The 12,618-nt window shown below is 37.5% G+C and overlaps 1 protein-coding gene across 10 annotated transcripts in view; it reads left to right on the top strand.

The window, feature by feature from the left end:
* Positions 1–8,318, top strand: part of ELF2 (E74 like ETS transcription factor 2) — a 101,499-nt gene extending 93,181 nt beyond the window's left edge. For all 10 annotated transcript variants that reach the window (XM_032333435.1, XM_032333433.1, XM_032333434.1 and 7 more), the window contains 4 exons: positions 261–347; positions 4,392–4,584; positions 5,435–5,782; positions 6,102–8,318. In XM_032333435.1, coding sequence (XP_032189326.1) covers positions 261–347; positions 4,392–4,584; positions 5,435–5,782; positions 6,102–6,729 — 1,256 coding nt within the window. In that variant the 3' untranslated portion in view covers positions 6,730–8,318. The remainder of the gene's footprint in view (positions 1–260; positions 348–4,391; positions 4,585–5,434; positions 5,783–6,101) is intronic.
* Positions 8,319–12,618: the final 4,300 nt, after the last annotated feature.

Genomic DNA, 12,618 nt, shown 5'->3' with positions numbered 1-12,618 from the left:
TCACCAAGTAAATAATAGGTTGGATAGTACCTGACTTGCTGTATACACTGAAATTGCTGCCAACTAACTGCTGTAATTTAAAATTGCAGAAGTGCTTTTAATGCTCCTTTTCAGTGCAACTTTCTGTATACACTGAGTGTATTAATCCACAAATTAGTGTTCAGTTTCATGAATAAATGTGTTATCAAAGAGTCTGCTAGTCATGCTTCTGGTATTTTTTTCCCGTTTTCAATGTATGGTTTCAATCTTTTTTTTTTCAGTTGGCCGTAAACCAAAGACCCAGCAATCACCAATTTCCAATGGGTCTCCTGAGTTAGGTATAAAGAAGAAGCCCAGAGAAGGAAAAGGTAATTTGGGGAGGGCTGTTTGGGAGGTGAGATGACTCCCCCCGCCCCCTCGTGGACATTTTTGCATTTGTAAGAAAATGATTTCTAGTACTCGAATAGATGGAAGTACTGTCTTTGGTAATAGGCCTCAATCAGGGATATCTGAGCGTTGCTTGGGGAGCTTTTTCCTAGTTCCTACCCACTGAGATTCTGTAGCCATAGATACTCTATAGGGGTGTAAAAGGCAGTAGGCATTTGTGTTTGGAAAGGTCATCTAAAGTGCTTTCTGATGCACAGCCTTCTTAAGAGCCATTGTTCGTAGGCGAGGTATGTATGTGTAAGAGCACTCATCCTAGAGCCGCTCAGAATTGAAGGGGTTGGGTTTATAACTAAGACTTACTTCTGATACATAATTTCTTAACTGATAGAATGCAAGAACTCTTAAGGCAAGCTGAATTTTATTTCCTAATCAACCAATTCCAGTCATGTCAGGAATTAGAACAAAAACACAGTTTTGCTTTAGAATTTGTATACTTTCCTTAAAAACAAAAATTAATGATAAGCCTCCTACATTCTGCACTCTGGTTGGATGATTTCAGGTAATATTTTAGTTATGGTTTTAGGTGTGTTCTGATAATCTGTAACCAGAATTTTATCACTTTCATGAATGTTTTCAGACCAATATTTAATAGTTGGATCCATTTTGGAATAATATATTCAAAACTTCAACAGGTGGTCTTAACATCTAATTTTAAATAAAGCAAAAATGAAACCTTTAGTAAAAAAAGAATATTTTTCTCCAATAAGGCTACCAACAAATTTAGAACAAAAAATTCAGTAACATTGAATTGTTACTTACTCAGAAACTGAGAAATTGAATTTGGGACAGATTAGGATACTTCTCATCTTTGTCTTTGGTCATTTTACATTTCTAACATCTTAGGTTTTGTCTTTTATGTTGAAAACTTTAAAACCGGGGCGCCTGGGTGGCACAGTTGGTTAAGCGTTTAGCTCAAGTTGTGATCTCAGGGTTCTGGGATCGAGTCCCACATCGGGTTCCCTGCTCAGCAGGGAATCTGCTGTTCCCTCTCCCTCTGTTGCTCCCTCCCCCACTTGTGCTCTCTCTTGCTATCTTTAATAAATAAATGAAATCTTTAAAAAAAATTAAAAAAAACTTTAAAACTTACATAATAGTAAATATTAAAAAGCTAAACCATAAATATACAATTATTACTGTTTTTTTAAATAATTCCCATCATCAGTGGTCTCTTGTACTCAAAGATCTGATACTTAACAGTGGAGGAAAAACTTTGTGATGACTGTTTTTGCCAGTCAAAATCACCTTTTATTAAAGTTTCAGTCTTTTATTGTCAAACTTGAGGCAACATGTTGAATTGTGAAGATTAAAAATCCAGTTGAGAGCATCTGACTGCCTTAGTCGGTATAGAGCCTCTGATTCTTGATCATGAGGCTATAAGTTCAAGTCCCACATTGGATGTAGGAAGTACTTTAAAATCTTAAAAAAAAGAAATGCAGTGTTTCTTCTATAAAATGGCAATCTAAATGCTGATGTCTATTATATGCTTAGTGAACTACCTTATCTAGTAAAGAAGGCTTCCCTTTCTGAATGTTTTGCTTAAAGTGAGATATAGAACTTTCAGTTTTAACTTGAGGATGGAAACTGGGGTGGAGTGAACACCCAAAGACAACCTGAGGAATGTTGAGTCTCATTCCACAAACACGGATGCTTTCAAATCCCTATTATGTATGTTTAAGGCACTGTTTTTGTTACTCAGAAGTTTCTTCCAGAATAAGCTCACTTTTACTGTGTCCACCCATAGGGCTTGATAATCTTTTGATCACAGTAATGTCCCAATTAAACATCTTAATGTAGTTGAAAGTTACATAAAGAGTTTTTACAAAATATTGATGCTGATGCAGTGGGATTTCAGAGATGCAGACAGAACATTGTAAAGTTGAAGGTTCATCTTCTTAGGTCAAGAGATGCACACTGGTCTCAACTATGGCTTAGTAAATTTGTTGAATTTTCAGAGAATTCAGAATGAAAATGAAATGCCTGAGGAAGAGCTTCAGCATTTAGACTCAGTAGCAGTAGCTTAGTTCGGAAGCTTCCTACTCTTAGAGGTCCTTCTCACAAAGCCTGTAATTTGGATCTAGATTTGATGATAGTAAAGAGATAGTGAGCAGGAGCCTAGAGATGACCTGGTGACTCAGTGGTGGTGTATATATTCTAATTTTCTCCTTCTCAGGGTTCTTTTCTCTTCTTTCATCAGTTTAAGAATCTCTGGCCCTAGAGGCTTTATACAAAGGGAATAAAAGAAAAACAGCATTCTGAAAATTTCAGCCTGATCTCCCCATAACCACTGTCCACTACTTGCCCATCTTCCACTCTCCGAAGGGAATGAAAAGAGTCATGCTTTCTCTTTTTGGGATGAAGTTCCTTATCTGAATCCCAGATTTGCTCTTTTCCTCTATGTAAATCTTAGTCATCTTCCAAGTTTTCCCGTTTTAGCAATCCATTGTTTTTATTCCTGAAATCCCATTTTCTGTCATTCATTTGGAATATAATTATGCATTACCTTGTGATACGTCATTTCACAAACTATTACTTCTTTTTTGTATTGTTAACTTGTCATTAACTTTTCTTTTCCCTTCCCAACTAAATTGTAAATTCCTTGAAGCAGGTACCAAGTTTTAAATGCTCTTCTGTATCCTTTACAACACTTAAGGAGCAGTAGTGTATGATGAATAACTGTGTTATTCTGCAGAAATAGCTCATTTTCAAATTCTGCTAGTCATGTCATCATATATGTTATATATAGTTAGCATTTGATGAATACTGGACTAGTTAAAGGAATTCCCATGTTACTTTTTAGTGTTTCTATGTAAGGAGTTGGTATTTTAAGACTGAAGCACAAATGTATTTACTCAACTGTTCATATATAATGAAATCCCAATACATAGCTTATCTTCACAATATTGGGTATGGTCAGAAGGAGATTAGGAATTTAAAAAAACAAAACAAAACCTGTTTTTAGAGGAAAGTAGGTCTCATTGATCATCAAATCCAAACTGACGAGTAGACGTCCAGAAGATAAGGAAGAGATAATGTTTAAAGGGTCATGGGTAATTTGTACTTTATAAGACATGTACTTCAGAGTTCCTGCATAAAGGTGAATCAAAGGAAATAAATCAAAGAAAAATATGTTTCGGGGTGCCTGGCTGTCTCATTCAGTGGCGCATACAACTCTTGATCTCAGGGTTGTGGGTTCCAGCCCTGTGTTGGGTGTGGAGTTTACGTAGAAAGATAAAATCTTAAAAATTTTGCACATTTTACTCTGTATTGCTTGCCTTTTCAACAATTAAGTGCCTCTTGATGAATTTTGATCATAGAATTGGGGCTTATCATATTATAAACATACTGGTGCAAATAAATTTATTCATGGTTTAGATCTATGTAATTAATAAACTGGATTCTGTTTAATTCAGATTCACTTAGTACTATGCATTATGCCTTTGCCTTGCCTCTACTGAACTCAAAATTTAGGATAGGGTGATGTATAATAGTCTAAAATCCAGGACCTTTATTAGTATCATAACAGTAAACATAAATAGGATATTATTTTTGAAAACCAAACAGGTATGTTAAGGATAATGTTATAATGAAATGCAGTGTATCTATAACTTACTAGGCAACACAGTTTGACAGTGTATAAATGATTACTCATATAGTCAAGTACTTAGTGACAGACTTTTAGGACATTTTACAGTAGTTACTGAATTTTTGTCCAGGATAAATAAGTATTTGCCTTTTTTGATCAAGGGTGTGAGTGAAGACAGAGGCAGAGAGGGAGAGGGAAAGAGAGAGAATCTTAAGCAGGCTCCATGCCTTACGTTGGGCTCGATCTTATGACCTTGAGCAGAAAACAAGAGTTGGACACTTAATTGGCTGAGCCACTGAAGTGCCCCTAAATATTTGCTTTTAATTATGTATTTAATTATATCAATGAATTTTTAATCGATGTCTTATTATTTTTTTCAAAGGAAACACAACCTACTTGTGGGAGTTTCTTTTAGATCTACTTCAAGATAAAAATACTTGTCCTCGGTATATTAAGTGGACTCAGAGAGAAAAAGGCATATTCAAGCTTGTGGATTCAAAGGCTGTCTCTAAACTTTGGGGAAAGCATAAGAACAAGCCAGATATGAACTATGAAACTATGGGACGAGCTCTGAGGTAGGAACACAAGAGAATGAATTATTGAATAAAACCTGTATACCTCTGTATTGTTTATTACTTGTTTAAAGAGAATCTCTAAACCCCCCCTTTTATAAGTTTTAATTTGGTGGGATATTCTAGAGGAGTTTCTTAGGTTTGGAGGTAGATGAAGAAAGATTTTGGTCTCGATGTCTGAAATTTCAGCAGCTCCAAGGTCATCACTGGAAACCCATTTTTGCAGAAAAATGTGCTTTTGCACTTAGGACTATTCCTTAATAAGTTGAAGACCTTTAAGGAAATTAAACCCAAATGAAATACGGTTTCTAATACAGGTTTTTAGTTCCTATGAATTTGTTATAATGGATTTATCTTAATATGAAGTTTTCTCTTTACCTACAAAACTTTGCAGTGTACATGGCTTTTTCTAATTAGCGGTGTTCGTAAATGGACACGTAGTTTTTATGACAGTATTCACGTGTCCTACAGATTTCTCTCTACTAAGCACCGTTTAAGTAATTTTTCCACATACCGTCAGATTGTTTTTATAACCTGTGTAAATCACAGTTGCATTTTTACTGATGCCTTAAGATACAGTAAAATATTTGGTATTAGGTTGAATTACTTCCTTTCAGAAAGAGAACTTGTAGCTATTTTAGAAACCCAAAGGTTAAAGGACCTGTGACACCAGATTCCAATTTCATTCTTATCCAAATTCTTAGCCTTTTAAACAGTCTCCAGCCAGTAAGACCTCCTTCTCCTCTCTAACAGGAATAAGTGAATGTTTCTGTTAGTATCCATTCAACATAGTGTTTTTGGGGGGCAAAAAAATGTAATATAATTGATTCATTTAGTACTGTTTCCATTACAGATACTATTACCAAAGGGGTATTCTTGCAAAGGTTGAAGGACAGAGGCTTGTATATCAGTTCAAGTATATGCCCAAAAACATAGTAGTCATAGATGACGACAAAAGTGAAACTTGTAATGAAGATTTAGCAGCAGCTACTGATGAAAAGTCATTAGAACGAGTGTCACTGTCTGCAGAGAGTCTCCTGAAAGCAGCAACCTCTGTTCGTGGTGGAAAAACCTCATCTCTGAACTGCTCCAGGACAGAGAAGGGTGTAGCTAGAGTTGTGAACATCACCTCCCCTGGTCATGATACTCCATCCAGGTCTCCTACTACTACCACATCTGTGTCAGCAACAGCAGCACCAAGGTCAGTGAAGGAAACCATGTCCCTTTTTTAACGTTAGCAGCCTAAGAATCCACCGTCCTCAAGACTCCGAAAAGTGCTTGATCTTTTAAGTCTATTTTATTGTTAAAGTAGAGGTCTCAACTAACCTGAATTGTTTTCTTATGGTTTTATAGATGGAACTTAATGTGGGCATGTTTTAAAAATATATTTCGTGGCATTTCATACACCTGTAAAATTTGGGAGCATTAGTTTTGTACATTATAGGTTTGCATTCATCCTTTTGCCTAAGAAACCTATTGTCTAACTTAACATTCAATCAATTTTTTTTTTAATCTACTAGGACAGTTCGTGTGGCAATGCAAGTACCTGTTGTAATGACATCGTTGGGTCAGAAAATCTCGACTGTGGCAGTTCAGTCAGTTAATGCAGGTGCACCGTTAATAACCAGCACTAGTCCAACAACGGCAACCTCTCCAAAGGTAGTCATTCAGACAATCCCTACTGTGATGCCAGCCTCTTCTGAAAATGGAGACAAAATCACCATGCAGCCTGCCAAAATTATTACCATCCCAGCTACACAACTTGCACAGTGTCAACTGCAGACAAAGTCCAATCTGACTGGATCGGGAAGCATTAACATTGTTGGAACCCCGCTGGCTGTGAGAGCACTTACCCCCGTTTCTATAGCCCACGGTACACCTGTAATGAGACTATCAGTGCCTACTCAGCAGGCGTCTGGCCAGACTCCTCCGCGAGTTATCAGTGCGGTCATAAAAGGGCCAGAGGTAAAATCAGAAGCAGTGGCAAAAAAGCAGGAACACGACGTGAAAACTTTGCAGCTGGTACAAGAAGAAAAGCCAGCAGATGGAAATAAGACAGTGACCCACGTAGTGGTTGTCAGCGCGCCTTCAGCTATTGCCCTTCCTGTAACTATGAAAACGGAAGGACTAGTGACATGTGAGAAATAAGACAGCAGCTCTACCATGTTAGTGATAGTACTAACATAAATATTTGCAAGGGAGGTCATCAAGCAAAGTCAAAAGACTTTAAAACCTTTTTAATGCATATAAGAAAACAATCAGACTTACTGGAAATAAATTACCTATCCCATGTTTCAGTGGGAAACGAACTACGTACGGAGATGCTGACAGAAAACTGCCTCTTACAGTAGGAAACAACTGAACCCGTCAGTAAGGAAAAGGATTGAAAGGGACCAAGCAACTCACTACAATATCAAGTTACACTAAGACTTGGAACACTAACATTCTGTAAGAGGTTATATAGTTTTCAGTGGGGAGGGGTTGGGATGGGTGATCTCATTGTTACATATAGCAATTTTCGATGCATTTTATATGCATACCAGCAATTATTACTGTGTTCACACAGAACTCACTTAACTGGTGCTATGTGAAGACTGCTAATATAGGTATTTTAGAATGTGAATTGAAAATGGATCCAAAAGCTTTTCAGAAAGAGGATAGCAAAAAAGATCTAGTGCGATTTTTTTTTATATCATATAGCTTAAGCTGATTTAAAACAAAGGCCTTAGACTAATTTTCAGTTTTCTTTATTGAAATAAGCTAATGGCTTGTTTGTGTAAAGCTTTTTTATTAAAAAAAAATTTTAAAAATCTTGTACCTAGCACAGTATTGTTATAGAATTTACATGTAACATTTTATATGGTAGTTTAAGTCTGTCAGTTTCTTAATTGTGGACAAATTAACAGTTGGCTCTGGCCTTCTGCTGTATCCTGCCTGTGTCACTCACTTAGCCCTGGCGTCTGTGCAGACATAGCAGTTTCAGTTCTACTGTCACTTCGAAGTTCAGGCTCAGCATGAATTTTTGTCAGGTAGCTCTAATACCTGGTGTTTTTGTTTGTTTGTTTTCTTCCTTCCTTTTTTTTTTTTTTTTTTTTTTATTTGAAGTTTAAGAGGGAAAGTACCAGTGTTCAGATTTGAACTATAATAGTTTGTATATTCAACATTTGAAGTATATTCTATTTTGTTGTACTCTTGTTTCAAAGTGTATTCAAGTAGGTTTTCTGAAATATAGAAATGAAATTTATGTTGTGTTTTGGTCTCTGGTGATATTTATAACAATATTCAAAAGCTAGTATAGAGACACAGTTTTAGTTAAGTATAGAAGTCTTATTTCTCCTTCCCAATACTGTGTGAAGAACTTTTCCTTCTGTTTGTTCCATTACATTAATATTTGGCAGATATCTGCATGTTGCCACTTATTTTCTAATTACTATCATGAACTATAATGTTCTACTTACCATGAGTTTATTATTTTAATTTTGGCCACACTTGTATCTATATTTCAAATCAAACCAATTATTTCTCAAACAGACCTTTTAAGGGTTAAGAAGATCAAGTAATACTCTAGCCCTTTTACAAATTAGGAAATGGAGGTACCAGAGGGATTACAAGAAATTTCCTAATTTCACACCAAATTAGGTCCTGTGACCCCACATCTTAATGCTCTTTCGACTACAAAGAAAAGTTGTCTATTTTTACATCTTTTAGAAATTTAAATAAACTGATACTTAATGTTTTGTGGCCTTCAGTTGTGCATTCAATCAGATACTACTTAGGTTGACAGCTTTTTAGAACAGCACCCTTGGTAATTGTTTATCTTTTCCATAAACATAACCTGATGGTACTTTTTAATAAAAGCTCGAAGAAGACTCACTTGCTTCTTACCCCATTTGGGAGTTAAGCTCAAATTCTACTACTCTTAAGACATTTCCTAAATATTTCAGTTTTCTTTGGCACTGAATTGTATTTTTTTTTTTGCACTATAGTTTCCTTTCTTTAGTCTAATTCCATGGTATTTTTGGAGAGCAAAGAATATACAGCTTATTCCATACCTACACCTTTCCCCAAATGCTGAACTTACTGGACACTCAGACATGTGTTGGTTTTGGTAACATACTTGGTAAGAATCTAAGTCATGTCCTATGGAGGACAGCTAAAGCGACTTAAATTTTGAGTAAATAATCCCCCCACCCCGCCACTATATTATTAGTTGGTTCTAACTGGGTTAAGTCAGACCTTCCTAGCTTGCTCCACCACTCTACATAGACATTTCTGTCTCTTTCAGAATAACTATACCTAAGGTCTAGATTTGGAAACATGTACACAGTATATACCAGATCAGTGTTTTGCTGATTAAAATTATCAGTGGTATGGCTTTTTAATCTCAATCCTTTAAATCTGTAAACCACTATAACTTTTTCTGTGTACAGTATATAGGAGAAGAACCTTCTAACAATGGCTTGATGCCCCTATGTAGTCCAGCCTTACTAGGGCTTTTGAACAATAATTAGCAGTCTGTCCATTTATTCTTTAGGTCTTCTTCCAGCAACAATTCCAGCCGTACTACCCTGCTTAACCAAATGACCAGTAAACCTCTTTTATAGAGAACATGGAGGTCCAGAGCCGTACTCTCTCCATTTCTGGACCCTTTGCTTTAAGAGCATCTACTTACTCTGGCATCCATCCTTACCCATCTGTTTCAGGAAGGAGGCGGGTGTGTCTTCCTCCTGTACTCTGCCTTCTTTTCATACCTGCTTGTTCTCCTTGTTCCAACAAGTTTTACAGTCTGTTGCTCTCTTTGGTAGCTGAATTCTGGCTTAAAAGAAACAGTTCTCATTGAGGTCCAACAGTCCAGTAGTAAAATCAGACACTTCATTTTTTCATGTGATCTTGTGCCTCAGCCTACTTAAAGATTCTTTGGTTTCCCATGACATCCTTCTTCTGGTTTACTTCCTGCCTGACCAGTCTTAGTCTGCTTTGCTCTCCTTCAGCTTCCCATTTAATGTTAATACTTAGCAAGTTTCTGTCTATGGGTCTCTGACGAATTAATATGTTAAGGATTTAGAATCAGTGCCTGGCACTCTGTTAAGTGTTTACCATCAGGATTTCACTTCAACTTTTAATGGATACATAATTTCATCCATGCCTTTGGTTTTTACTACCAAATGCCTGGAGTTTTAATACTCAGATGGGTTTATCTAATTGCATATAAATTCCTGATTTCCTCTTTTATGTCCAGTTAAACTCTGTTCTAAGATCTGTTCTTCTTAGCTCAGTAAATGACATTACCAGCAGTCCAATACTCATGCCAGAAGAAATCATTCTAGACACCTTACTTCCTACCTCCAGTCATTCACCAAATCCTATTGATGTGACCTTTTAAGTAGCTTCCTTTACCATTTTCCCAACCTTTACTTCTGCTTGTCTTCACCAAGCCTCTCTCTGCTCTTTATTTCTCATGCTGTAAGGTGAGAGCATTGTAAAATGTAGATTTCATCACTCCCTTGGAATTGCTTTAAATACTTCAGTGGTAGGGTGCCTGGGTGGCTCAGTCGATTAAGCATCTGCCTTCTGCCAGGTCATGATCCTAGGGGCCTGGGACTGAGTCCCGCATCGGGCTCCCTGCTCAGGCAATGCTCCTTTTTTCTCTCCCTCTGCCTTCTCTCCTTGCTTGTGCTCTCTCAAATAAATAAAATTTTTTCAAAATAAATTCTCCAATGGCATCTCTTACTAAAAACATAAAAGTTCAGAGTATAACATTTAAGTCCATTGATCTGGACTCTGCCTACCTTCCTAAGCTGCCCTCCCTTGCTACTTAGTCATCTCTGGGCTACGGACATTCCAGGCACTCATACCTCACTGGGCCATTCCAGCAGATAGCTACTCTCTGGACCACTTTGCTTTCATCTAGATATGAGTTCACTTTACTGAGTTAGAAGTGACAAAAATAACTTCTGAAATAGGCTTGAAAACAGAGTGGTCCACTTTGAATCCCAAGTCTAAAGACTGAAAAGTACCAAGTATGTGAAGACACGGGTTATGGGAGAAGAAAAAAGAACCAGCAGTGGAAATGAAGGACTGTTCACAGAGAATTAACAGGACAAATGAGGTAACATTTCCAGATCTGGTGGGCAGTGCTATCAAGTGTAGCAGGAAGGACTAAGCAAATAAAGAAAAGGCCAAAGTTTGTTGATACAGGGAAAATAAAGGACAATTCTAGCAGAGGGGTAGCCCTGAAGGCAGAATGTAAGGGATGGAACACCTGGTGCATTTTATCTCTGATCACTGTATATAACAGCTAAACTTCTACACAAAGAACATTTTGGCTTTGGGGTTATTTTCAAAGTATCCTTTGCTCCTTTTATTTGAAATCACCTGGCCTTCTCCAAGGCGCTACACAGCACATTGTTTTGGGGAGGCAAGAGTAATAACCCTACTTGAATTCCACAGCCATCACTGCAACTTCTCCCTGTATTAGCTTATCCCCTTTCACAATACAAGCACCATGTGGTTTGATTTACCTGTGCTTCAGCCTCTCTTACAATCATGTCCCCTGTAATTAAAACCAGTAGTAGCGGGTAGGAAGTCAGTACACAGTGATGGCCATCCTAATGAGAATGAGGTTACTATCCGCCCCTTGCAAGCGTGATTTGCCCTTCTGCACCACCCCTCTAGAGCTTTGAAAACCTAAGTGCAGCAGGGAGATGGATTTGATTTTTGTCTAGTTCACTTTTTAAGGGACCATAACTATTTTTGAACACTGCAACTCAGCAGTAAGGCTGAGTTCAGGACTTAAACACAGTATGCTACAACTTCTAAAGCGAGAACTTATAAACAGAACAACCGTTTAATGCAAAATACTCCAGGGGCTCCTGGGTGGCTCAGTTAACCATCCAACTCGGTTTCGGCTCAGGTCATGATCTCGGGTTGTGGGAAGCTCCATGCTTGGCGTGGAGTCTGGTTGTGATTCTCTCTCCCTCTCTTTCTGACCCTCCTTGTGCGCTCTCAAATAAGTGTATCTCAAAAAAAAAAAAAAAACCCAACCAAACAAAAAAAAAAACAAAATTCCACATCAAAAACAAGACAACTGTAAATAGGCTATAAATCAACAGTTGTCTTCTCCCAAGATAATTGCTTCTTCCCATCCCGTTGTAGTACTATGTCTAACTCTGAGAAAATGTCTATTTTAGAACTTTGATGAAGTGATACCATCACTGTCATTAACAGGCAAAATACATTTTGAGTGGTAGGACATTCATTCCCTGTAACACAACGGTAATTTTCCTGTCCACTAGAATCAGATCACAATGGGAACGGGAGCCAGGCATTGGTATTTTTAAAAAAATCCCTCTGGGAGATTTCATTGGTGCCATCAAGTTTGGGAACCACGCTGCCATATAGATACAGTCAAGGAGAGCTTTATGTCCACGAAGCTGCATCATAACATAGGCTTTTCTAAAATGTTCAGTGGAAAATGGCAGTTCAAGATGTTAAAATGGGCTTCTGAAAAGCCTTCATACTATAGGTTACATCAATTCTTTTTTTTTTTTTAAGATTTTATTTATTTGACAGAGAGAGATCACAAGTAGGCAGAGAGAGAGGAGGAAGCAGGCTCTCTGCTGAGCAGAGAGCCCGATGTGGGACTCGATCCCAGGACCCCGAGATCGTGACCTGAGCCGAAGGCAGCGGCTTAACCCACTGAGCCACCCAGGCGCCCAGGTTACATCAATTCTAAAGTCTTGTCCTCATATTTAACATCTCCTTAACTAGGATGAAAGAGTCCTACAAAACAGTACAGCATGTTCATATGCTTTGTCCCTTTAAGAAATTATTTTGGGAAGCTATATACCAATGCCAACAATGTAACCATTGTTCAAAATACTTTTGAATTGCTTCCTGGAGCAATGCCTAAAATTTAAAACACAACAGGCAAGTTTTTTGCTGAGGAAGATTCTGGTTTTAGAAATAGCCAAGTCATTTGAGGTTAATAAACTGATGTGAATCAAGCTAGGTAATGCCATATTTGGTTCAAAATGA

This window comes from Mustela erminea, chromosome 2 (genome assembly GCF_009829155.1).
Source record: "Mustela erminea isolate mMusErm1 chromosome 2, mMusErm1.Pri, whole genome shotgun sequence".
In the NCBI taxonomy this organism is placed as follows: Eukaryota; Metazoa; Chordata; class Mammalia; order Carnivora; family Mustelidae; genus Mustela; species Mustela erminea.
This window is presented reverse-complemented; position numbering and strand designations above follow the sequence as displayed.